The sequence below is a fragment of the Paroedura picta genome, chromosome 3 (genome assembly GCF_049243985.1).
Source record: "Paroedura picta isolate Pp20150507F chromosome 3, Ppicta_v3.0, whole genome shotgun sequence".
NCBI lineage: Eukaryota > Metazoa > Chordata > Lepidosauria > Squamata > Gekkonidae > Paroedura > Paroedura picta.
The window spans coordinates 12203284-12230468 of record NC_135371.1 but is presented as its reverse complement, the minus strand read 5'-3'; the positions used below and the strand labels follow the sequence as shown (position 1 = coordinate 12230468).

At 47.3% G+C, this 27185-nt stretch overlaps 1 protein-coding gene across 3 annotated transcripts; it reads left to right on the top strand.

Moving 5' to 3' along the window:
- The first annotated feature begins 11986 nt into the window (after positions 1–11986).
- LOC143831534 (C-type lectin domain family 2 member E-like) lies at positions 11987–27185 on the top strand. Of its 3 annotated transcripts, none has more exons than XM_077324591.1 (6): positions 11993–12316; positions 14944–15083; positions 18199–18330; positions 18771–18991; positions 19794–19882; positions 22137–27185. In XM_077324591.1, exons 2-6 carry the CDS (start codon positions 14951–14953, stop codon positions 22267–22269), a joined length of 708 nt encoding a protein of 235 aa, XP_077180706.1. In that variant the 5' UTR covers positions 11993–12316; positions 14944–14950; the 3' UTR covers positions 22270–27185. The 3 variants fall into 3 exon arrangements, with proteins under 3 accessions (XP_077180708.1, XP_077180706.1, XP_077180705.1); XM_077324590.1 differs by having other exon boundaries at positions 11995–12316; positions 14949–15083; XM_077324593.1 differs by lacking the exon at positions 19794–19882 and having other exon boundaries at positions 11987–12316; positions 14949–15083.

The window sequence follows — 27185 nt, the reverse complement described above, 5'->3', positions numbered from 1 at the left end:
GGTCAATTTACACTAATCTCCCGGTCAGAGTTTGTTTAGCAGAATGCACAAACTGTATATAAAAGCTGCGAGGTTATTTTCTTCTTATCTTTAAATAGGACAGGGTCCTATTAAATAAAAGAGTAAGGCCACCTGGGGAGGAGTTAGGGCGGGCCCTGTCCAGGATAAAAACTCAGAGGGCCCAATCAGGAACCGCGAAGCGGCTCCTGATTGGGCCCTCCGAGTGTCCATCCAGGGCCAAGCAGCCAATGTGGAGGCGCGCAAAGTGCCTTCCTATTGGCCCCTCACCAGGACAGACCAAAATTCCATTCACTCAGCCCAGTCTGGCTGCCAGTCTGCTCCTGACCACCAAAGGGAGAGGAGGTCAGTAGGGCTGCCAAGGGGGATGAGAACAGAGGCTTGGACAGGCTGCGCCAGCCCTTTTCACCCCAAGGCTGTCCTAACTGTCGTGTCCAACTGCAAATTGCCTCAGAACCTTGACAGAGCTGGCCGGAGGCTGGAGAGTGCCCCCCCCCTTCAGGCCTGCTGCGAAGGAGCCTCTGACAGCCCCTGACTGAGGGGAGGAGGCCTTTCCAAGAGCAACGCAGGGGAGCCTGAGGGCCTTCCTTTTGAGGGGGGGGGACTTTCCCCTTCTGCCAAACAGTTGCCTGACAGGGAGGCCACAGAAAAGCCCCTTCTCACTTAAAATACTGCTCTGGCCGGGGGTTAGACACAGCCAAGCCATGTTTCTTTCTTCTTTGCAACTCTGCAGATTTGAGGCCACTGCACAGCGTTATTCTGCAGAGGAAGCTGGCTCTTTTGTCTCCTGTTTCATCTGCACAACAACCCTGTGCAGTAGGCCTCAAATCTTTCAATTCAACAACAACCTGTGTGGGAAGCCTTAAATGTTTCTTCTCTACCACAACCCTGTCCAAAGTAGCCCTTTCTGCCTGGGGAGCTGATCTTTATACTGATCTTTATGCAGGTGAGCTGTAATTCCAGGAGCTCTCCAGGCCACACCTGTAGGTTGGCTACGCCTGAGTTGGAAATATTCCTGGAGGTTTGGAGGTGGGACTTCAATATCGTACAATGCCTCAGAGTCCAGCCTTCAAATGAGCCATTTTTGCCTGCAGTTGGTAGGGAGTGGTACAGGAGTGTCCCTCCTGGCCTATGGGTTATGGCCAGCCCTTATCAGCAACTGTTTGTATTCTGGGGCGCAGACAGGCAGACCAGCATCAGTCCTGTGAGTCTGGAAAGTGCTGGAAGATCTAAATAAATATTTACAGCCTGAAACTAAATAGAGAACAAGTAAATGTCTGGAGACACAGTAACTGAAATAGTTACTGGCAAATAACCTTGGCCTGGCAAATAAAAAAACAGTATTAAAAACCTTACTAAGGTCAAGACTGCTGTGCACAGACAGTCTTCCTCTTAGGGTTGCCAGCTTCCCTATGAGGCTCGCTACCCCACCTCCCTCATGGGGAGTCTGCTATGGGGAGAGAAGGGGAAGACGATTGGAAAATGCTTTGAGACACCTGAGGCCTGCTGGGTCACTGCGGCCCATTCCCAGTTCTCTCAGATCTCTCACAACCCTACATACCTCACAGGTTGACTATTGTGGAGAGACAAATGGAAAAGGTGTTTGTAAACCGCTTTGAGACTCCTTTGGGTAGTAAGCAATAGGGTACAAAAATCCGTTCTTCTAAGGAGCAACCATGAAAGAAGCATGTGGGCACATAACATTTTATCAACAGTGAAAATATGGGAGACAGAAGGAACAGGGTGGACACCTGTGTACTGTGACTACCCCATGTGTATTAGGGCAGAGGGGCATTTCGGTGAATGTGGCCTAATTCACACAAGAAGGGAAATGGTGCAGAACTGGGGGGAATTGGTTGCCATGTAATCTTCCCCTAAGAAGAGTCTCCAGTCTGATTTTCCCTTCACATATCTGAGGACATGGCTCTGGAAAGCTCATCTGTAACCACTATGCCACAATTCCCAAAGGTCAGTCCTCTCCCACAATCAACGAACATTCCACACCACAGGTTCTTGACACCCATAGCTCCACACCCATGGCCTCATTTGCCACCATGCCACCACAACCTCCCACACAACACACATGACAACCCCATGCCCTTACAGACTGGACAACTCCTCCCCTTCCTCTTCCCACTGCCAAGCTCTAGCGCCCGTTGTATTCTTGGAGACAACGGGCTTTGTCCCTAGTTTCAAATAATAAGGTAGATCATCTTCTGTAGTAATACTGAATAATACGTTTACTTACATACTGGAGAACAGTCAAGCGCCATCTTTAACAGTAATTTTTTCTCTGAGGTAAAATCTGGTCTTCAGAGATACAGTTTCTTTTTCTTTCATTTATACAAAGTTACATGGTTCTTACATTGTTTTGTTTGATATTCACAGTACAGAAGTAGTGATTACTTTATGTTTCCTGACAGATAAACCTGAACATGAACAGACTCCAAGACACACACTCTCTCTCTCACACACACACACAAACACGCACGCACGCGTGACAACAAGTGTCAAAATGGAACACTTCCATCATGTATCAATTCAGCCTCAGAGTGAGCACGCAAGGATGCAAAACAATAATTCCAACACATACAAGCAATAGACTAAGGTGTATTCTGATTAAAGAGAACAGGAGAACGTTTGTATCTTTCTTTTTTTCTAAGACGGTAGGCATATTTAACGAATGGGCTAGTTCCATTTGGCAAAACCCAGGCAGGCTCTCTGTTTCCAGTTGCATTTCTGAGGCCCTGAGACAAACTGGTTTAATTGGGATATAGTAGGGTGTGTTTTTAACGTTAGGATTATTGTGTTATTTTTGTGGTATTTTATACGCTGTTACTGACCCTGAGCCTTTAGGAAAGGTCGGGTTATACATTAGAAGAAGAAGAGTTAGTTCTTATATGCCGCTTTTCTCTAGCCGAAGGAATCTCAAAGCGGCTTATGGACACCTTCCCTTTCCTCCCCCCCACAACAGACACCCTGTGAGGGAGGCGAGGCTGAGAGAGCCCTGAGATTAAGAAGAGCTGGTTCTTATATGCCACTTTTCTCTACCGGAAGGAGTCTCAAAGCGGCTTACAGTCGCCTTCCCATTCCTCTCCCCACAACAGACACTCTGTGAGGGAGGTGAGGCTGAGAGAGCGCTGATATCCCTGCTTGGTCAGAACAGCTTTATCAGCATTGTGGTGAGCCCAAGGTCACCCAGCTGGCTGCATGTGGAGGACTGCGGAATCAACCCCGGCTCACCAGATTAGAAGTCTGCACTACTATTATTATTGTTGTTGTTATTGTTGTTGTTGTTATTCAGGTGGGTAGCCGCATTGGTCTGAAGCAGCAGCACAACTTTAGAGACAACAAAGTTTTATTCCAGGTGTGAGCGTTTGTCTGGACCCACCCTTCCTCAGATACAATGTCATAGCAAGGAAGTAGTAATCAGTTCATACTTACAGGCAAGTGTGAGGGTAAATTAACGGACAGCATAATGAAAATGGTTATCTGGTGTCTGTAACAGACGTTTAGATAACTGTTTCCCTTGTTCCTTGGCAATCCAGTCCGACTGCCTGAATAAGGAAAAATGAGTAGCCGTGCTGGTCTGAAGTAGCACAATAAAATCATTAAGTCCATTAAGTAGCACCTTTAAAACTACAAAGATTTAGTCAAGGAGTGAGCTGAGGAAGAGTGCTTGCACTCGAAAGCTCACGCCTTGAATAAATCTTTGTTGGTCTTAAAGGTGCCACTGGACTCTGATTTCATTCATTCATTCATTCATTCATTCATTCATTCATTCATTCATTCATTCATTCATTCATTCATTCATTCATTCATTCATTCATTCATTCATTCTGACGAAGAGTGCTTGCCCTCGAAAGCGCACGCCTTGAATAAATCTTTGTTGGTCTTGTGCCACTGGACTCTGATTTCATTCATTCATTCATTCATTCATTCATTCATTCATTCATTCATTCTGACGAAGGGTGCTTGCCCTCGAAAGCTCACACCTTGAATAAATCTTTGTTGGTCTTAAAGGTGCTACTGGACTCTGATTTTATCATTCCAGGTACTGTGTTTTTCATTTGTCTCCCTTACAGCTAAGGTATGTGTATGGCCCCTGACCACCCCCTCCTCCTCCCACTTCCCTCCGAGGCTCAGAGGCTGCAGATCCCTGCTGCATGAGAGCTGTCCCTGCCTCCAGCCTGCAGCCTTTCCAGGTCCTGGGGGGAGGGAAAGGCCATCCACAGAGTTCTCCCACCACCACCTGCGATTAGATGTTTCTGCACCTCAGGACCAGCCACCACCGGCTGGAAACAACTGCAGGCTCCCCTCTGTGGACTCACAGAGCACAAAACTCAGAACTAGTACATAAATATAAATTAAAAAAAATTAAAATAAATAATTATCTATTGTGTGCAGAATAGGCCCCTGATAGAATGCAGCCCCCACTCCCACTCCGCTTCCGTCCAGACTTCACCTTCGGCTAAGGATGTCCATCCTCAGGTGGGACCTGGGATCCCCCAGAATTATAGCTCAACTCCATAGATTATAGCTCATCTCCCCCCACCATGGGGAGACTCCATAGCATTATTCTCCTCTGAGGTCCCTCCCCACCCCAAATCCCGTCCTCATAGAATCATAGAATCATAGAGTTGGAAGGGGCCTCATGGGTCATCTAATCCAACCCCCTGCACTATGGGTCTACCCCCAGAGACTCCAGGTATTTCCTAATCCAGAGTTGGCAACTCTACCTCCAGCAACCTTTCCAAAAACCTCAGGACAGATGGCAAAAATAGCAGGGAGGAGGGGGAGGAAAGGAGAGAAAGAGAGCAGGGCTGGAGTTGCAGACTGCAGAGATCGTGGAAGGAAAATGGAGGGAGGAAATGGGGGAAGGAAAGCTACACTGCAGTAAACCACAGAAGGATGGGGGGTGGGGTTCCTACCAAAGGCTGCTGCCGATGTGCACGCCCAGGTGTGCTGAGTCAGGACACTAGTCAAGTGAAGAGGTCTTGGAGGGAGGGGAGCAGCCTGGGGGATGGGCAGGGATGGGTAGCTTTGTAGAAGAAGAAGTGATGAAGAGTTCTGTGACTGCCCCTTATTATTTTTTTTATTGGTGTATTGTTATAGGGCCAAAGCCCATATTGATCTGTAGAAAATGCAAAGCTCTCAACTTATACCTGTCAGGATGGCTCTTAGAATGGGTCAAGTATAAATGGTTTGTAGATGTATCTGTATTAAGGATAAGGAGAAATTATGAAATCCTTTTGTAATTTTTTTTCTTTGTACATCTTTAAGGCAAAGCCCTACTTTCCTCTCCCTTCATCAGGGTATTGATACAGGGCCAAAACTCATACTGTGCTATAAGAAATGTTTAATGTTAAGCATCTAACTCAAACCTAGAAATATCTGCTAGGATAGCTCTTAGATTGTATCAGGCAGTTAACGTGAGGTCTACGATCTCTCAAGTAAGTTGACTAATAATAACTTTTCTTTTGTATATCTAAACAGGCCTTTTTTTTTTTAATGTAGTGGAAATGTGGATGGCTCTTAGACTCATGGCTCTTAGAGTTTTGGGCAAAAGTTTATATCACTGTGGAGTCAATGTGGGGTCGTATATTCTCAAATGATGATTATATTTCTATCTTTATGAAAATAAAAAAAAAATCATTATAAAAAAAAAAAGAGTTCTGTGACTAGTCCCATAGCCAGAAAAAAAATTTGGGGGGGGGGGGCGAATGAGTACAGTGGTGGTCAGCCCATGTATTTACTTTGCATTGAAAATCACTTTGCATTGCGAGCCACTGGTTGCGAATTTGAGCCTCTGCCAGAGGACGAGATGGAGACGGTGTGTGTGTGTGTGTTTGGGTGGCATAATCTTCCACCCTCTTCCATTTCCTTTTCAACAGCTGTGTTCTTGAAGGGAGCCTCAGCTCACTTCCTGCCATTTATATCCTGAGTAACTTTTACAAAAATGAAACAGTTGCCTTTCTCATGTGAGGTGAAGAGGAACAATCCAGTGCAACCCTACTGAAATACTGGCAAATAGAAGCTGTTAAAAGATGCCTCCTCAGAGGGTCGACTTGGAAGTAAGCCCCGTTTTATTCAATGGGGCTTCCTCCCAGGAATGAGTTCTTAAATTACAGCCTCAAACTGTTTACGCACTGGAGGTTTCATGCCAGGCTGCAGGCAGGAGTTTTAACAATCAATCAATCAAATACCTTTATTGGCATAATCATAATAGTAATAAAACATTTATGCAAAAGACAAGGTGGTTCAGATCCCAGGTCACTTGGAGAAAATCCAATGAAGGAATTTTGCAATGCCTTCAGTTATTTGAGGGTTGTGATCCAATAGGAGAAAGTACACTATTGTTGCAGGACTGTGAGTCTTGCTTGCCCCTACAAGGGGAAATATGTGTTGTTCTCTGAGATAGTTATGTTGCTCACAAAAGAGGAGAATGTGTTCCACTGACTCAGGTTTCTTTGCAGGACATGGGCACAGTCTGTCAGTATATTGGATTTTAGCGTACCGACCTTTAGTCACTGCTGTTGGTAGGCATAAAAAAAAAATCACTTCAAGGAAGACGATTTTAAAGATGTGAAGTACTCCGGGATCCTTCTTGCTGGGGGATAGATTTCGAAAAAGATGGGAGAGCATCTTCTACGTGCTCCAGCGACAGTGTTCTGCTAGTCAATATCCAGGATTCGTTGCCTGATGATATTGTAAGCTTGGTTCTCTTCAAGGTTTTCTAAAAGCTCAGTAGACAGGCCTACAGACTTTAGTTTGTTGTTAATCTTCACGAACCAGGGTGATATAAACTTATCAGACAGCATAAGGTAGACGAGACTCCCAGCTTGGGCTCTGAAGTTCAGGCGGAGCCAGTATTTAAAGATTCGGAGGCTGGCTGGAGTTTTAGTTGTCGCAGGTTGCCCCACTTCTTCCTGCACCCACATGGGGGAGCATTTGGACTGGTGCACCTCATCCACCCCCAATTTGTGCTCCTGCATGGGAGCTGGGGCAGTGAAGTTCCCAGTGTGGAAACAATCTCAGAGAGACGGGCTCAGCCCCAGAGTTAAGCACCCCGTCTTCCTAGTGATTTCAAAAGGCAAGCGGCTCCTTCAGTGTAGTCGGTGGGAGCTTAGAGTGCTAGGGTACAGCAACCATCCCGAGAAGGAGGAGAGTCTGAGAATGCCAGGAGAGAACTGAACCTGGGTTTCACTATAATTTCCCACTTGCTGAAGAACATCCCTCCCCAGGTTTTCTTCCCCAACGTCTCTTGGTGCTGCATGAAAGCTCTTTCATGTGGTCTAACCCAATTTAGCCTGCCCAGTACCTCTTATGCCACAGCTTGTTGAACTTCAAAGTTGAACAGTTTGAAAAGGTATGTTGTCTGCTACTCATTAAAAGTACTCTATAGCAGTGGTCCGCAACCTTTCTAGGCCTTTGGTACGGCGGTGGTGGGGAGGGCGATCGCGTGGCCGTGCATGCTGCGCATGTGCGGCTGTACATGCACAACGCACATGTGCTACCACAAACATGCATGCGCAGCACTTTCACGCATGCTCACATGCACGGCTGGGCCACGCATGCACGTTTGCGGCCGTGCATGGCGCAAACGCGCATGCATGTTGCACATGCGCAGCCTTGCTTCCCTCTCTCCCCCACAAAATGAAGCTTGCCGGGCCGCAAGCTAATTGGCCGCTTTTGCGGCCGATTCGTTTGCGACCCGGGAATTTTCTTACTGTGGGGGGGGGGTCGGGCGGGGAGAGGGAGCCGCAGCCTGGTGCCGGAGCCGGGCCGAAGCCAGGTGGTCGGGGACCACCGCTCTATATGTTCTACATGTAAATATTTTTGTAATGAAACCAACAGTTTTCTGTGATATATCCCTTGTCCTTATTGTTTGGAGAGCCAGCTCGGTGTCGGGGTTAAGAGCGGTGGATTCTCATCTGGAGAGCCATGTTTGATTCCCCACTCCTCCACATGCAGCCAGCGGGATGACCTTGGGCCAGTCAAAGTTCTCTTAGAGCTGTTTTCACAGAGCAGTTCTGTCAGAGATCACTCAGCCCCATCTACCTCTGTTGGGGGAGAGGAAGGGAAGGCGATTGTAAGCTGCTTTGAGACTCCTTCAGGTAGTGAGAATCAGGGGATAAAACCCAACTCTTCTTCATCTAGAAGTATAATTATTAGCAGGGTCACAGATATGCACATGCTGTATTTTAGGATTAAGGAGTTAAAAAGATTTATTTATGGAACAACGTACTGTGTTAGTGCAGAGGAGAGAGGATAGCGTCTGTCTACATGACTACCTAAGGAGAGAGGAGAGAAGAAGCAGGTTATTGCCTTAAGAGTAGAAATCTAGGAACAGACAAGAAAGCACACTTAACAGAAAAGTCCTGAAGTCTCTGACGTATCTAACAGCCCTCTGGCTGCCCCCTTTAGGGTCTTCTTCTTTTCTTATCTTTGTACACCAGACGGTCTATTCCAACAATAAGCATAACAGTTGTGTACAGATTCATGATGAGCAGCTCTCCCCTGTGCCAAACTGCCCCATTAACAAAAACACCACCTCCTAAGAAATATTTTCTGGCTGTGAGCATTGGCAAAATAGGACAAGTGTGTTGAAATCGCACTGCGAGGGCAAGTAGGGACTTTGTGAGGCTGATAAATCTCTCCCTCTGAGAGATTTTCTGAGACTAAAAAGGTAAATGGTGGTTTCAATCAATAACAGTTATGACAGTTTTGTGGTTAATAAGCATCTTCTCAGCTGCAGAGACCTTGTGTGAGATTAGACATTTCTAGGTTTCAGAATCCAGAAATTCTCCCCCCATGAGTAATAAAACCTCAAGTGTGAAAACCCCAATTTTTTTGCAGGTTGGAGAGAGGTACTATTAAATTCAGGTTAAACCAGGGCAGTCAGAAAAACAAAAACAGCAAAAGTTATTCAGACGTATATGAATGGCTTTAAGGGATATGAAGGTCTGATGGGAGATATGAGGAGACCTGTGGGGAAATGGAAGCTTACAAGAATGTGAGAAATGGAATGCGGAGGACAAAGAAGCACCTCGGTGATTAAGGAATGTGTGGAGAATTGTAAACATTAGGGAAAAGGTTCAAAGAGGAACTAAGGGCATACCGCCTCAAATCAAAAGTGACATAAGGAACTTTGACACGGGCAGTGATGCCCTGTACTCTTGGGGCTTGGGTGGGGGGACACAGTGGGAGGGCTTCTGGAGTTCTGGCCCCACTGGTGGACTTCCTGATGGCCCCTGGGTTTTGTCCACTGTGTGACACAGAATGTTGGACTGGATGGGCCATTGGCCTGATCCAGCATGGCTTCTCTTATGTTCTTAGGTGCTCCATCCCCTTCCTGGAGTTCCATTCCTGGTGTCCCAAAAATCAGGGTTCAGGCGCCTGGTGTGAAAGTACAACCAAAGAATCACACCAAAGGTGAGATTTGTTCAAAGTTTTTGTGCACAGGTAACTGACAGGAGCTTCTCTTGGGAAGAGTTTCCAAAGCAAGAGGGAGCCCATTTATATTTGGCGACATTGCCCACATATTGTATTAAACAAAGAACTCTTGTATATACTAATTATCTGTATTTTCTATAGGTTATAAAATCAAAAGGATAAAACTTGATGAGTAGCTTGAGTAGGCTCAAACTCAGGGGCTGTCACATGACTCTTCTAGGAACTCATCACTCCCGACCAATAGGAAAAGGTTTTGCATTTGTAATGTTCATATGGGAAGTTGGGGCACACTAGATCCTGAGAAACAACTAAGACACCTCTGTGAACTCATCTGATCACTCTTCACCAACAGAAGAGAGTCCAAATTGCATCTCGTTTGCCCACTTTTCCATTGTGTTAAGATCTTGTTGAACTCTCTCTTATCTTAACTGAGAACCATCACTGCAGAAGACATCAAGGGTTTGATGTAGGGTTTTTTTTCCCTATCCTCTTTTCTATTTTTCTCTTTTTTGCCCCCCCCCCTTCTCCCTCTTCTAACTGTGTCCTTCCTCTTTTAAAAACAGTTGGGTGCCTTAGGGTTTCTGTGTGGGGGGGCTTTGTTTGGGGGGGAATTGGGGAAATATTTTGTTGTAGCTGTTCTGTTTTTTTGTATTTTTGTTTTAAAGGTTACAGTTTTAAAAGTTACTGTTTTAAAAAGTTACTGTTCTGTTGTTCTGTTTTGGGGTGTTTGCTGCTGTTCTTTTTTGGGGGGTTATTTCATTGTTTTTATTTTCTTTTGGCCTGTTTTGGCCAGTTGCCACCTTTGGGGTAGTGCCCTGTGTGATGGTTCTTTGTTTCCTGTTGCTAGTGTTTGCTGCCAGGGCTGTTCTCCTAGAGCAGCTCTGTCAGGGCTCTCTCAGGATGTGGCCTGAGTAGAGCAGGTGAAGTTGTGGTGGTTGAAGGCAGTGGCCTTTGGCAGGTTGTTTGATTCCCCACCAGTGTTCACTGTGCAGTGTGTGGACATCTGGGGGGGGGGGATTTGTCTTTTAGCTGCCAGGGCTGTTCTCCCAGAGCAGCTCTGTCAGGGCTCTCTAAGGATGTGGCTTGAGTAGAGCAGTTGAATTTGTGGTGGTTGAAGGTGGTGGCCTGAGTGGAGGAAGGGAAAAGTGACTGGAAGCTGCTTTGAGACACCTTTGGGTTGTGAAAAGCAAGTCTTCCTCTTGTTCTGTATTTGTTAGGGGGGGGGGAGGCTGGATGGGAGAGCTAGTGATGAGTCCACAGCATGGATGGAGCACCCAGATTCTCCTCTGAGCTCCTCCATTTGCTTTCTGAGGCTCTCCTGGGATTAGTGTGTTGGTGTCGTGAAGTTTTCCAATTTCACAGGGTTTTTTTTGGGGGGGATCTCCAGGTCTCTCCTGGAGGTTGGCATCCTTGCACCACTAGTGTTCCTAGTGGTGCAGGAATATCCCCCTACAGACCAGTGCAGGGCTCCCCTCTCCTTGGGAACCCAGGTGAGCTCTGAGTGGACCTCAATGGTTCTCCAGTTCTCACCTGGAGGCTGACACCAAGCACTAGTTAGGCTGCCAGCCACAGGTTTCCCCTGCAGCTCTGGCATGCCGTGTCCCTTTCCCCCAGGGGAAGTGATGGGAATGGGGGAACTGCTCTCCCAGCAGGAATTTTACCAGGAAATTGGCAATTAACTCGCTGAAATTAATTTTTCCCACCTTTAAAGTCTATGGGGAATGGTGTCAGCCTCTTTTGGGAGCCCCTAGGATGGGACCCCTTGGTGCAATCTTCTTGAAACTTTCAGGCGAGTTCAGGGAAGACCCTCCCCGAGTCCCCTGCAAGTTTCAGGAAGATCGCACCAGGGGGTCCCATCCTAGGGGTGCCCAAAGACCATTTCCCATGTAAGTCTATGGGAATCAAGTTAAAACCAGAGATTTCCGAATCTCCATTCTATCCAATGGACCCCTTGGTCCAATCTTCTTGAAACTTGCAGGGGAGTCAGGGATAGGGTTGTGCGATTCGGCTGGTTCGGCGGCCGTTCCCTCCGGGCGCAGCCAGCGCCACTCCGCGCGGGGGGGAGGGCGGTGCCGGCAGCGGCGTGACAGCGGGCGCAACCTCACAGGCACGCCTGCGTGGTTGCGCCCGCTGTCACGCCGCTGCCGGCACCGCCCTCCCCCCCCTGCGGTGCGGCGCTGGCTGCGCCCGGAGGGAACGGCCGCCGAACCAGCCGAATCGCACAACCCTAGTCAGGGAAAACCCTCTGTGAGCTCCCCAAAAAGTTTCAGGGATGCAACTTACACCCCCTCCCCCCGCCCAGCCCCCGGGAAAGGCGGGGGAAGGATTTCCAATGCAAGTCAAGGGCTCCATTGACTTCCATTGGCTCCCAATCGATTCGTTCCTCCACAGCCAAAGGGTTCCTAGGGGCAACTCTCTTTTCCCATTGGTCCCGGGCACTTCTGTCGTCTGCCCATCCTGCTAAGCCAATCACATTCTTTGCATAAAAAGACGTCCTGCCCACTGTCCTCGGCCAGGGCTATATAAAGGGCGGGCGCCAAGCCCTGCGAGCGGGAATCGCATTCCTCGATTGGTGCACGCGTGGAGCGTCGTGTCGCGCGGCTCCTTCCCTTTCGTCGAGGCCGCCTCTGATACCAGCAAACGGAGCCCGCGAGCCGCGGAGCGTCTGAATCGCAGCTGCCTTGCCCGGGGAGAGAGAGAGAGCGGGAAGCCGGCGCGAGACCGCCTCTGTGCCGCTCCTCCCGAGCCGCTGTGGCGTCGAGGGGCCGCTCCGGAGAGCTCTTGCCGGAGCGCTGAGAAGCCGCCTGCTTTGCTGGACAGGAGAAGGTTTCACCTGGCTCAGGTGAGTCGCCACGAAGAAGCGGTCTCCGCGTGACCCGCCGGGGCTGGGCTGGGCTGGGCTGGGCGCGGTCCTGTCCCGTCGCCTGGCTCCACGGGCCGCCGTCCGCTCACCTGGCGGGGAAAAGACAGCGGCGGCGTCCAGGCTCCGGTGCGTGGCCCGCTCCGTGGCGTGCGCGGTTCGAATCCTGCAGCGCCCTTTTTGAGACCGGCATGTTGGGGCATGCCCTTTCGGGGTGCTTTTGCGCTGGATTTGCCCCTACGAAGCAGCAGGGAAGGGCGCCTCTCCAGGGCGTTATACAACCTGTGCCGAATGAGCTCAGCTTTCTTTGGGTGGGTGGGTGTGGAGGGGTGTCGTGCGAGACTCAAACGGACGTCCCCTGCAGTGGCGTTCGCATCACTGCAAAAGCGGAGATTGCAGAAGACATCCAGTGACTCCTGCCTCTGCCATTGAGTTTGCTTGCCGGGAATAGATGGTGAAACTATCAGGGAAGCGAATCAGTGGCCCGCGGGGCAAATAGCATCGTACAGTCAGGCCTTCTGCACGAGATCACGGGGTTTTTTTGGGGGGGTAGTTTCTAGACCCCCCCCCCGCAGATACTCCGACCGATTGTCTTCAAGCACCTTGTCTTGGCAAGTTCGAGCCCAGTGTAGGCGCTATTTAGTGAAATGGTCTCGCTGTTTTTCGTGAGTGAATTTGAGAGAGTCCTATTTCCCTGAGTGTCCTGGCCTCTTGTTCATGTGCTGTATATAAAATGTGAAACCCACCTTCATTGTCTGAAGTGGGTCTTCAGCCATGGAAACTTACAAATGGATAACATGCGGTCCGGTGACTCCTAGGAGGCGATCTGCTGCCACCTACTGGAAATGTGCAGAAATACTTCTAGTGCTCAGTGTTTTTTTTCTTAAGGCGGGACTGCTGAACACCAAGGCCTCTAACTCCTGAGTTGCATCATTTCTGGTGCTTTCTTCACATGATCCGTCCTAGAATCTAGGCCTTGGCTCCGGCTGTCGGGTTCGCAGGCCCTGCCAGGCTCAAGACATTTGGTTGCCTAAGGCAGAGTACAAAGTGGTACCTGTTAAGTTGATGGGTACTTCTGGTCTTCCTCTATTCCCCCCACCCCATTGAAACAGAAAAGCGTTCTGCACATGATTAGGGAAGCTCAGAAGGGGAGAGGAGCCAAGAACAGCAGGAGCCTCCTTCTTTTCTTGAAGGGAGGGGGAGAGGATTGGTGACAGCAGAGAAGGGGGAATAAATCCAAGAGGCAAATCTCTACCAAGAGCTTCCCCTTTAAGGAAAACTTGCAGCCTGGGAATGAGGAAGCCTTTGAACTGAGGCCGTGGCCAATCAAAGCTTTTCTACAGTATCGGAGGCTCGAGGCAGCTAGAGCCGCACATTTACTCATACTGATTTTTCAAATATTGAGGGTTCTATCCATTCCAGGATATTGCGGGGGAAAGGTAGGGTCACTCAGGATCAATCCTGCTTGTTGCAGAGGGAAAATTTAAATTGCCCCAAATCAAAATGGAAATCGCATTCAGTGTAGATGGCAGGGACTGAATTGACCTAGGATTGCAATAAAAGCTCCATGCAGATTCAGCCCAGGAACTGAAGTATAAATAAATAATCTAGTGATTCTTAGATGTTTGGGAAGAAAGTAATTTCAATCCAGTTTTAAAGTGTATTGCTCTTCTTGGGACCAATGTGCAAACTCCGTGGCATTCCCCTTCTCCCAGTCATCAAATTCACATTTTTCATACCTGTTACACTTGGGCAAGAGTATATTCAGTCAAGCAGAGGCTGGTCACAATAAAGTAAGCAGGTGGTTGGATTGATAGATTGATTCACTTAATGGTTTGTAAATCTCAGAGTTAACAAAAGTAATCTTCTGACTAGGACAAATGATAGAAGCCGGAAGGCTTTTCTAAACGGGATCAAGTTTACTTTATTTAGTTTGTTTAATGTTAAAACAATTTCCGCTCAAAGGGAGTTTCAATTGTGTGTACAAAATAACAGTATCAGAGTAAGGAACAGACCATGAAGTCTATAACATCTGCGTTGTGTTTAGCTACACATCTATCGCTTGTCCTTTCTGGAAACGTACAGGGGTTTTTAGGGATGAGACTGGGGTCTGCAGGTAGGTCATACTATTCAGAGCGTGCGAATAGCACTCAGGATGTAGGAACCTGGGTTGAAATCCCCCATAACCCTAAAACTTGTTGGACGACCTCAGGCCAGGGTGTCTCTCCGTGCCTCGCCTAATTTATCACACAGTTGGGGCAAAATTCTGTGGCAGGCAGCAGGTGTCTTGGCTTTACTTCTCAGTAATCTATGTGGCAGGACATCGTAGACCTTGCCTGTTTTGAAAAGCTGTTTGCAGTGCACGTGCAAGATTGCTAGCAAGGGGTTCTCCTTGTAAGCCGCCACAAGCTGGCTTTGCTGGGAATGGAGGGGTCAAAATCTAATATAACAAATATAAATAATTTGAGCACACACAGAAACACACTTCACCAGTGAAAAGGTTTACATTTACGTCTAGCAAATCCTGGTGGGGATGGGTGTCAGTATTATATGAATCATGCTGAAATGATATCGGTGGAGCCGTCTCTAATGTGAGTCTCATTTGGAAGGGCAGAAATGGAGGCCACTGGGAATCACCTGGCTGAAGCAGAAGACATGCATCTCAACCCACAAGGAGATTCAAGGGATCCAGCTTCAGAGCAGGGAGCGCCTTCTGGCAATGGAGACTTGCGAAGAAACCAGCAGAATGGTGAGTAAATTCACACTGTATTGATTTATTTGGTGATTTGACTTCTACATAGCCCTATCCAGGAGAGACCGGCTCAGGGCAGTGTACAACATAAAAGTTTAAATACAGATGTTAAAAACAAATTAGGTTTAAAAGTCATTTTCAAAAGCCACTGGCACAAACAGTTTAAAAATAGCAGTGGCATCTCATCCCTCAGAGCAGGCAGGAATTGAGTGGAGCTTCTTCCAGTCAATGTGGGTACCTAGTAGGTGGATGGGTGGGGCCATGAAATCGGTAGATGTTGATGTATATAGAGGCGGGGGTATTGGCCTTTCTGTAGAAGGAGCCAAATTAGTCCCTCCCTAAATCTTGTTTTTGGGACTAGCAGTCTTTTAAAGTTAGCTGTCCATAAAAGTTAGCTGCTGGTAGGCTTTTCTCAGCTGCGCAGAAGTAGTATCTGTACCAGACTGTAGACTTTTGATCTGTTGACCCTCCTCCAAATCAGAGTTTGGCTGCTCATCCTACTCCCCAACCTGTCCCCTTGTGGCTCGTGTCGAAGAAGGTAAGCCTGGCTGGGCTATAACCTTGTGGATTGATCCCATAGTGTAAGGCAGGGGGACTCAACCTGTGGTCCTCCAGATGTTCATGGACTACAGTTCCCATGGGAACTCATGGGAATTGTAGTCCACGAACATTTGGAGGACCACAGGCTGACTACCTCTGGTGTAAGGGACCGTCCTAATTGTTAGTCTCCTTTGTGTGTGTGAGTGGAAAGCAGACCAAGGAACTGCAGCTGTTCCTGTATATACTCCCATTAATCAAGTGAGGCTCATCCAGTGGTTTGCGGAGAGCCTCAATTGCCATTTGCAGTGCCTGCAAGAACCTCACAATTTCTACATGCCTTGTGGCACCAACCACATGCATAACTGGAGTTTAAGGAAAAAAGCTATCCGTAAAAGGAGCACTTTTAACTAGCAGAAGTATTTGATTAATTTTAGAACGGCCCCTCTCAGCGCAGCCATCTCGGGGCCTGATTAGATTTTATCAGCCAAGTAGCTCCCAGAGGCCTCACAGCTTATGTCCAACCCTTGGACGCCCTTCTTTGAGGTCAGGAAGTGACCTAATTACTCTAAAGCAGTGATTCTCAAACTTCCTAATGCCCCAACCCTTTAATGCAGTTCCTCACGTTGTGGTGACCCCCCAGCCCTAAAATGATGCAAGGGTTCTTTCACAGAAATTAAACCGAAACTGGCCAATGGCGTGAAGATCCATTGTTCAGGATTGCATATAAATTATTTTTCCCCCTGGGGTTTCTCAGTTCAAGTTCTGCCTCTGGTCCCACCATGCTGATCTCGCTCTTTTCCGCTGCTCCGGACAGACGAACGCTCTATCTCGATCTACCCCGCAAGGCTGTTGTGTGGTGCCTGAAGGAGGAGCAGAAACAGTGGTGGCACCGCCCCCCCAAGCTTCTCGCCCTGCTGCGAAGCCTGTGAAAGGGTCGTTTGACCCCCCCAGATTGAGAACTATTGCTCTAATTGTTCTGGGTGCAAGCTTGGATGCTTTAGGATGCTTAGGGCTGATCCTGCGTTGAGCAGGGGGTTGGACTAGATGGCCTGTATGGCCCTTTCCAACTCTATGATTCTATGATTCTATGGCCTGTATGGCCCCTTCCAACTCTATGATTCTATGATTCTCTGATGAAGATGGCAAAGTACTCTCTGCCTTTGCTGTCTCATGGGTTCTCATAAGCATCCCAAGGACATGTTCTCTTGCCTCAGCATGAAGAACATCAGTGTTGCCGAGAGGAAGGTTAAAATTGGTAAGGCTTCTGTAAAAGGGGAACCTAGTTATGGAGAAAGAGAGAAACAACTCCCCCACGCCCAGTGTGGCCACTGTGTTAATTTCCTGACTGGCTGTTTTGGTGGTTGTGGGAAAATGGTTTCTTTGCCAGGCAGCTGGAGAGAGAAGGGCTTGAGGGTGGGGTTGGGGAAGAGCAGCTCTTTTACTTCCACCCCCTAGCCTGGGGATGGGGGTTTCTGGAGGTGGTCAGCTGTCCCTCAGTCCTGGCTGTTATCCGTTGTCTGTTCTGGATGCATAAATACCCGCCCCCCCCCCAGTTTTCTTGCTAACTTGGTATGGGACAAAATACTGAAAATCAAAATGCTAAAGAACAATGAATACAACTCCTAACAATGCCCAGCAGCTAACCTGAGAATCACCAGTTTTTTGTAACACAAACAGGCTACAGTGTGAAGGGGGAGGGTTGGCTTTTATAAGCAATCCTTCTTGGCTTCCGTGCCCTGACAGATACAAACAGAGACACAAATGCCATCAGGAAGTTGGTTTTTTCTACCCCACTGTTTACTGCCCAAAGGGGTCTCAAAGCGGCTTGCCGTCGCCTTCCCTTCCTCTCCCCGCAGCAGGTGAGGTTGGTGGGGCTGAGGGAGCTCTAAGAGGACTGCTCTGCAAGAACGCCTCTATCAGGCCTGTGACTAGCCCAAGGTCACCCGGCAGGCTGCATGTGGAGGAGGAGGAGGAGGAGGAGGGAATCCAACCAGGATTGCCAGATAAGAAGCTGCTGGTCTTAACCACCGCACCCTGCTGGTTCATGAACAGTTCTGCTTTACACAGGTTCTGTGGAGGGATAAACGTTCAGGAGCCTTCCAGATCTCACTGGGCAGGTCACTGCACCTCTGGGAGGCACAACAGAGACTGCTTGGGTTCGTCTTTAAGATGCCACTGGCTTCTCTCCCTGTATTGCATCAGCAGCAGCTTCCAGAGAGGTTATCTCTGAATGAAGTGCTTACTGGCTCTCTAGATCAGGGGTTGTCAAACTGCGGCCCTCCAGATGTCCATGGACTACAATTCCCAGGAGCCCCCTGCTAGCATTTGCTGGCAGGGGCTCCTGGGAATTGTAGTCCATGGACAACTGGAGGGCCGCAGTTTGACTACCCCTGCTCTAGATCGTATGGCAATACAGGTGTGTATGAATTCCACGAATGTGAAGATGAAAAGCTCATGCCACAAGGTACCATGAAGCCTGTCTATAAATGCCCATCTGCATTTAGTGATGTCATTGACCCATGAGGACCCTTCCAACTCTATGATTCTGTGATTGTGTTTATGTCTGTTTTAGGTTACTGGTGTAGATTCCTTCACAGAACGAAGGCTTCCAGGAACGTGGGCATCATAGTGGGCATCCTAGTGGGCATCCTAGTGAGCATGGCACTGGTGGGCATCACAGTGGGCATCACAGTTGTTTACCTTGGTAAGTTTTAAGTGCCTTTATGTTCAGCTTACTGGGGAAGGCACTGGCAAACCACCCCGTATTGAGTCTGCCATGAAAACGCTAGAGGGCGTCACCCCAAGGGTCAGACATGACTCGGTGCTTGCACAGGGGGATACCTTTACCTTTATGTTCAGTTTACTGTGTTTTTTCACCTCCTAGATCTAGGTGGATGTAGACGTGCTTCTGTAGACTTGGATCCAGAGCTGATGGGAAGGATTTCCTGCAGTGGAACAGGACTTCCCCTCTCCCTCTGCAGCCTGAAATGCTACTCCTGGGGGATTGGGGGACCCTCAAAGGAACGCCATAAGTGGGGAGGTGGAGGTCTGCAACAGGAGGAGGCAGTCGGCATCCTGAGCTGTAGGGGCAGATGTCGTTGTAGTGGGGCATCCCATGCATCTTGGACTTCTTTCCTCTGGCAGGAAAAACAAACCAATCAGAAGGGACGCCAGCCTCCACACAGGAAGTGATGTCAGCCTCCACGCCATTACTAGAAGTGAACAGTTCCTGCCCCGACGGCAGCATTCAGTATGAAGACTGCTGCTACCGTTTTTCAGAAAGCGAAACCAAGTGGAATTTGTCGCAGGACATCTGCTCTTTGTATGGAGGCGTTCCGTTTGTGCCCCGCACTCCTCAGGAATTGGTAAGGCCTACCAGCTTGATAGAATGCACCTGTCATGGTTTGTGTGGCTGTCAGTGGCCGCTAGGTGAGACTGGGGGGTGATTGAGAAAGGACATCGATGTCACGATGACTCTGGTTTTCTCCTGCTCTGGGCCAAGAAGGGTCCTGAATATGAGGAAACTGTTTTGAGTCCAGGCAAGACTGAAATGATGGACATCTTGGTGTCCTGGGTTAAAAGCGGTGGCTTCTAATCTGGAGGACTCAGTTTGATTCCCCACTCCTCCACATGCAGCCAGCTGGGTGACCTTGGGCCAGTCACAGTTCTCTCAGAGCTCTCTCATGCCCCCTCCTCAAGAACCCTCGCCCCCACCCCAGCCATCACAGGGTGTCTGCTGTGAGAGGAGGAAAGGGAAGGCGATTGTGAGCCGCTTTGAGACTCCTTGAGGTAGAGAGAAGTGGCATATAAGAATCAACTCTTCTTCTTCTTCAGTAATCTCAGGGCTCTCTCAGCCTCCCTCACAGGATGTCTGTTGTGGGGAGAGGAAAGGGAAGGCAACAGTAAGCCAATATGAGACTCCTTTGGGTGGAGAAAAGTGGCATATAAGAACCAACTCTTCTTCTTCTTCACAAGCCAGCCTGTCAAAGAGAGAGAGAGAGAGAGAGAGAATATGTCTCAGACTTGCCTACAGTTCACCCTATCCCTGAAGGTTTAGCATAGGAAATGAATTCTTAAAACAGAATACTGAAAAGGTGTTGTTGTCATATGAAGGTGTATTATACAATCTAAGAGGCTAAACTGTTGTCTCCCCCCCCCCCCCCCCAGAAATTCATACATGAGAATAAACCACCGGGAGAGTACTGGATTTTTTTACGAAGAGAAAAAGCCACAGACGTGTGGAAAGCACCAGGCTGGTGAGTGGTGTTTGTTTTTCTGAACGTTGAGGCTGAGGAATGCTTAAGGGGAATGGTGCTTTTAGACACCCAACCTTTTGGCGTGGGGGATGATGTTTGGAGCTCCAGTGTTGTCAGACTATAGTCACGGAGATTGGGGTCCCCAAATCCCAGCACTGCCATGAGAGATGTTCAAATAATCGCTCCCTGTGTCTAGATCTAGGGCTGTTAACTGCAGGTAGAAGCAGGGGCAATCTCTCCCCCACCCACCTACCCACCCTGCAGCTTCCCACTAACACCATGAAACTGCTAAGCGTGAGACATCCATTTCTCACTAGGCCCACGCCTTCCCTGTGCGCTCTGCGACTTCCTGTGGCTTCTTCAAGAATAACTTGGAAGGGGGTTTTCCCTCATCCCTTCAGACCTCTGGACTGCAGAGTCCCATATCTATGCTTCTCACTCCCAGTCTGGGGATGTTGATAGTATGTGGTGGTGGGGAAAAAACGGAGTCCAATAGAACCTTTAAGACCAACAAGGACTTATTCAAGACGTGAGCTTTCGAGTGCATGCACTCTGAATAAATCTTTGTTGGACTTAAAAGTGCTATTGGACTCTATTTTTGTTGTGCTCCTTGAGACCAACATGGATACCCAGTTGAATCTAATAGTTGGTGAGTTGTCCTTTCCATCTGGAACACGACAGGCCAGCAGGGCTGTGTCGGGGTGCTCAGAGTTGCTCTGTTTTTTTCAGCCTTCTGAAACTCTTATGTTCACCTTGTGATTCCTGGTTGGTCTATGGCCGTAAATAAAATTGAAGAAAGCTTGGGGGAGCTTGGTCTGTTTACTAGAGAGAAGACAACTGAGAGGGGATCTGATAACCATCTTCAAGTATTTAAAAGGGTGCCATATGGAGGATGGAGCAGAATTGTTCTCTCTTGCCCCAGAGGGACGGACCAGAGCCAATCGAATGAAATTAATTTGAAAGAAATTAGAATTAAACCTCCAGAAGAAGTTCCTGACAGTTAGAGCGGTTTCTCAGTGGAACAAGCTTCCTCGGGAGGTGGTCGGTTCTCCATCTTTGGAAATTTTTAAACAGAGACTGGAGAGCCATCTGACGGAGAGGCTGATTCTGTGAAGATTCAAGGGGGTGGCAGGTTAGAGTGGATGAGCAATAGGGCTGTGAGTGTCCTGCATAGTGCAGAGGGTTGGGACTAGATGACCCAGGAGGTCCCTTCCAACTCTGTGATTCTAAGATGCTCTTCCAAGTGTTTCACTTGAGCTCTTCCTTGGGTTGCCACCTGTCTAGGCTCAGATAGCAGGGGCACCCAAAGCAGGATTAACGAAGATAACTGAAGTGGATGGGTTGGTTCACATGGGAAAGATTTTGTAGGTTATCACTGTGTAGATGCAACAGTGGCAGATAAATATTCCTTTGCTGCCCAGAGTAGGTGTTACAAGGAGCTCCAGCCTGCATCTTATCCGATGCACCCCAAGTTCTCTTCCACTGCCAACGGAGCTATTTCCCTTACCTTTTCATTGTCCACAGCCCCTCAGTGAATCCAAGCTGTCCAGACTCTTAGAGAGTGCGTCCGGGAGTAATTGTGTCAGTTGTTTGGGTCATTTCCTCTTTCCAGAGGGCAGCCGGGGCTTTCGCAGGATGACTCATCAACTCATTAGAAAAATCAGCTAATGCCACTTGGAGGTTCTGACAGAGAAACTTGTGTATTTACTTCATCGGGTTTCATTTATACTTCATTTTTCTCCCCTGCGATGACCCAAAGTGGTTTCTTTGGCTCTCCCTTTTATCCCCACAAGCCAGCCTGTAAGGTAGGTTAGGCTGAGAGGATGTGACTGAGCCAAGACACCCCCCCCCCCAAAAAAAAAGAAAGCTTGTGTGGCAGAATGGGGATTTTAATGTATGGGTCCCAGGTCCACATTTGATTTTCTTATCACCAGGCCACCGTGGCCCTTAGAAGTTGGGACAGTTGGAAAGAGATGTTCTCTTTAGAGCAGGGTTAGTCAAACTGCGGCCCTCCAGATGTCCATGAACTACAATTCCCTGGAGCCCCTGCCAGCATTCGCTGGCAGGGGCTCCTGGGAATTGTAGTCCATGGACATCTGGAGGGCCGCAGTTTGACTACCCCTGCTTTAGAGGTATATCGAGAAGAACAAGAACAAAGAGTCAGTTGGAGGGATATGGGTTTGAAAAGGACACTTGTTAACATGAGTGTGTGATGTTTTTTATCTCTCAGCTGACTTTTTGTTTTTTGTTGCAGGCTTGAAATAAAAAACAATGGCCTCTGTGCCACCCTCAACTATGACACAGTGAGCTCTACAGATTGTGACCAGACCCGGCTCCAGATCTGTTGTATACCTCACCCGGCCTTTAGTGGAAACCAAAGGCACTAACCTGCAAGAAGAAATGTCTGATGCAGATCTCAATTTTATTTCCTTTTCTGATCTTCTGCTAGATAATATCGGTGCAAACTCATTTCCTGTCTCTTCAAAAATCCCTAATAGTTGTAATCAAGGGCTAGTAGTTTAGGGATATGAGTAAAGGCAGTGGATGCCTGTATAGGAATACCGTAAGTTTGCAAGCAAGCTAATACAAACAAATCTTCACTAGTTTTATCTTGATGATTAAAGGGACAAAGCTTTTAGAGCCCAGTGGCAACTTTTAAGACCAAAGTTTAATTCAGGGGGCCTTTCTGCATGCCATAAATACAGTGAAATTCTTACCAGGCGATGATGCTATGTTTTTTGTGTTTCGCATGATGTCGCCAGCATCCAGGCAGCAAACTGGTAGCTACATCCTCCATTTTAAAGCACAAGCTGGGGAATTGCATAAAGTGGCTTCCCCAAGCTAAAAAGCACCAGCTAGAGGAGAGCAAGCAGCAGGCCACATGCTAAAAAAATGTATGGAGGCGAAGATGCGTTATCTCCACCTCCAATGTCCCACCCTCACACCTGCCTCCCTCTCCCTTCTCCCGGGGACTTTTTTTTTTTTTGAAGCACACTGCCTGGAGCAACAAATACACATACGAGCATCCAGGCAAAACCAAAAATATCCCCCCCTCCAAAAAAAAAAGTAGTCATACAAAGCATGCCTCTCTAAAGTGCCCCCACCAAATCAGGAACAAGATTTTTTTTTTCAGTATCAAGACTCATGAGTTCATAATGTGTGGCATTCAAAAAGCACTATGTATCTATGATTAGATACATAGGTGTTAAAAGGGAGAAGGATTGAATTAAAAAAAAATTAGCAGGCATTGTGGGCCCTCTTAAAGGCTGAGAAAGGGGATTAGTTGCTTGGCTTGATTGAAAAGTGGAAGAGAGTTGTGTGTAAAGCGCGTTGCTCTCTTCCACCATTTCAAGGAGGCACACAGACGGAAGTGAGATAGACAGAAGGTGAGGCATGGCTGGGGCGCGATTATTTTTAGCGCTATGCCTTTGCACTGGCGCAACACTATTTTTTAAGATGTGTGGGAAAGCTCTGGGGGGGAGGTAAGCTTTCATGTACAGGCACCCTTAATGAAACTTTTTGGGTCTTAAAGATGCCACTGGACTCAAACATGGCTCTGTTATTTCAGAGCAGCAAACTATCTGAACCTATCTTAAAGCGTGTCTGAGTTAAGAACAGATGGCAGAGTTTTTGTATTAGGATTCTGAAGAAAAGGAACTGATGTGTTCAATCTTTTTTTTTTTTTAATAGCAAGATTTCATTTGGCTGCAAAACTGCTGTTTGCATGCATGTTCCCTGCATGCAGACATTCTTGCATTACTGTTGAGACATGCAGTGCCCCTTAAAGAACCAGGACAATTAGCTTGTTGCAGTGTTTGCGCAATTTAAAGCAAGGCAAAGACAGACCTGCATAGCTTTGGCATCGAACATACTTATGAGCCATTGACAGTGCCATCCTAAGCAAAGTTACACCCCCATAGGCTTACTGATGTGGCCTTACTGTTAGTGGCCTTAGAATGGTGCAATTCCACTTAGGTTGTTGCTGTAAGATGGTCGTACAGCTTTCTTCTCGGGTTTGGGCTTGCAGAAGAGTCCATTTGAGGGTGCACAGAGCCAGGGGTGCCAGATCCCCCTTGGCCACCAGCAGGGGATAAGGGGGTGGGGTGCCAGATCCATCTTACAGACCTGTGCGCGCGCCACCACCGCCGGGGTTGCAGCATTACGGCGGTTGAGAACTGCTGCTCAAACACAAAACAAACTGCCTCTCTTGCTTTGATAATAAGAATGCTCCAGTGCATTGCAACAGTTTTGCATGCCCCACTGCTTGGAAACTGGTACAGCATTGCATGACTTCAGTGTCCATTCCATGGGCTGTGCCTGTTGAGCCCTAATGCCTTGGGCCCCCTTTGATAGTCTGTGTTGAGCAGTTTGAATGGGAACACACTAGAGGCATAAAAATGAAGCCAGGTATCTCTTGCCTGACTACTCCAGTGAAGCTTAGGGACCAATTATCTGCTTATGCCCCCTGCAGAGTGTTTCGCTCTGTGGGTATGAACCTGCTGGTTGTCCCAGGCCCCCGAGACATTCACCTGGCCTCGATCAGGCCCACGGCTTTCTTGTCCCTGTCCCCAACCTGGTGTAATGAGCTCTTGGAAGAGCTGAGGGCCTTGTTGGAGTTATCAGCATTCTGCCAGGTGTATGGTTGAGACCAGGGTGGGGTCTCGGTGATAGCAACGGTGTTACCTCAATGCTTGTTTTCGATCAGGACCCTCGCTTCCAGTGAGAGAGCTCATCTGACCCATGTGCTGAACAGGGTGTGGGAGATCAGAACTCTGATAGTATTGCCATATGATAAAAGAGTTTTTTGGGGAGGTTTTATACTGTATTTTATTGTTTTGTCGTAAACCACCACGCAACAGGATTAAGAGCAGCGGTATACAAGTCTAAATATAATAAATAAATATATGGACAAGGGCTTGCAAATGTGGGTTAAAACAACCACTTAGGTATTTTGATTTATATATTCTCCCCCCAGTGACATTGTTGCATTAAAAATGATTGGGTGTGACCAAAATACTGCAAGCAAAGCAAGCTTGAAGATGTGTGCCTAGACCAGGGCCCGTTCTGCACACATTAGATAATGCACTTTCAATGCCATTTAGAAGTAGATTTTCTTGTTCTGCACAGGAAAATCCAGCTGCAAAAGCACATTGAAAGTGCATTATCCGATACGTGCAGAATGGGCCCAGCTTTTCTCAACCAGGGTTTTGTGAAATGGGGGTTTCTTCATGGCCCTGGAAGTGTTTCCTGAATCGGTGGGAGTTAAGTTTTATATATATATATATATATGTGTGTGTGTGTATATATGTATATGTATGTGTATGTGTGTATATATTTATGTGTGTGTGTGTGTGTATGTATATGTATATATATATATATATATATATATATATATATATATATATATATATATATATATATATATATATATATATATATATATATATAAATATATATATAAATATATATATATATATATAAATTTGTTGAATGTTGATCGGTAGATATAGTCATGTTGACCCCCCCTCCCCATGGCCAGTGATGGCCCTGGAGAGAGTGGGAAGGGGAGGGGCCCCAGGTGGGCATGTACACAGCTATGATTCCCAGGCATATTCTGTGTAGTCACACCTCTTCTGGGATTTCCCAAAGCCTAAAGAATGTTTCAGAGGTTTCTTAATAGTAAAAATGTTGAGAAAGGCTGGCTTAGACCACAATATGAACTTTTCAAGAAGAGTGAACTCCGATGTTCATGAGTGTCATTAGCCTTTCTGGAGTTTTTCAGAGCCAGGTCACTTCCCAAATCTAGGAGTGGAATTTTACTAGCAGGCTTTATGTTGCCTGGGAACAAGCACAGGAGTTCTTCCTAGTAGACAGAGAGTGCGCGTGTATTTCAGAGCCTTCTTCTTTCACAAATTCATGTAGACTGAGAGCCAGCAAGGGGCAGTGGTTAAGAATGACAGCCTCTAATCTGGAGAGACAGATCTGATTTTCCCCCTCTGCTGGGTGACCTTGGGCCAATCATAGATCCATCAGCTCTTTCAGCCCCACCTACCTCACTGGGTGTCTCTTGCAGGGAGAGGAAGGGAAGGTGACTATAAGCCCCTTCCGGGCTCCTTCAGGTAGTAAAAAGCAGGGTACAAAAAACAGCTCTTTAGATCAGGTCTGGTAGGGCAGCTTCTTTTAGCAACTGAAATGATGCTTTCATTATGAAATCATGCTTTCAGTTGACTTCCAGTGCACTCTGCCACTAGATTTTGCTGTGTGAAATGGCAAAATCCAGTTGCTAATGATCTCTAAAGTGGGTTGAAATTGTATTAAGTGCCTGTTTTTTTCTCAGGCTAAGCACACAGTTGTCCCTAGCAGGCCCAGAGTGGATCATGGACTGCTATTTTTTAAAGGTAATATGTTTATCTTTGTTCCTTGCCCAAGTTCAGTTGGATCTCTCAAACTGGCTTTTGTTATGCCTTCCCAGCAGAAGTCTGCTTGGAAAGAACAGTGTAGGTCTTGACCTATTGGTTTATAAAGCAGCTTTGATTTACATTGTTTCCCAGACAGTAGTATTCGGGGCTCTTTTCATTTAGCCATGCTTGACATTTTAGCAAATAATTGGGCTTGACATCCTTAGTAAGTTTTGGTGAACCATTAGGGCTTGTCTCAGGGTTGAAAAAAAAAAGAATAAAAAATTGTGCCTTTTGATCAATATGCCAAATCTTTAATTTTTTAAAGCAAAATTAAAGAACCAACCTCCTTGGAGGATAGCCTTATTTTTATAACAGCCTTCAGCTAAGTGAAATTGAAATATGAGGAATTTTATTTGTTTTTTAACTTGCTTGTAAGTTTGCTTTGCTCCATAGAGACCATACTTTGCTAATTGCATTTACATCTAGTCATGGTTTGCTACTTTCAAGCTTCTTTCTTTTTGACAATGCTTTTTCACATTTAAGCAATCCAAAATGTAACCACTTAAATTTGCCTGATCAGCAATTCTGGAGGGATGGGGTGTGTGTGATTCATGAGTAAATAGTGAGACTTGGGTTTGAACTCATAGGGGTCCTTTGCAAATGCTGGCAGGGGCTCATGGGAATTGTAGTCCATGGACATCTGGAGGACCACAGGTTGACTAGCCCTGCTTTGGAGCTTCCCCTAGAATGCTGATCTCATTGCTTGTTAAAACTGCCTGGAATTCTCCCAGCAAGTCAGAGTGCATCTTGGCCTGATGGTTTCCAGCATAACTTTAGAACCATGTCTGTTTAGTCTTCCATATTCTTTCTCACTGTCTCAATAAACCTTTTCAGTATCTCAA

Excerpts from the sequence above, each read along its gene's own strand:
- LOC143831534 (XM_077324591.1), top strand. The coding sequence starts at position 14,951 with ATGGAGGCCACTGGGAATCACCTGGCTGAAGCAGAAGACATGCATCTC. Across the intron at positions 15,084-18,198 it reads GCGAAGAAACCAGCAGAATG|GTTACTGGTGTAGATTCCTT; the intron begins GTGAGTAAATTC and ends TGTCTGTTTTAG. Across the intron at positions 19,883-22,136 it reads GTGTGGAAAGCACCAGGCTG|GCTTGAAATAAAAAACAATG; the intron begins GTGAGTGGTGTT and ends TTTTTGTTGCAG.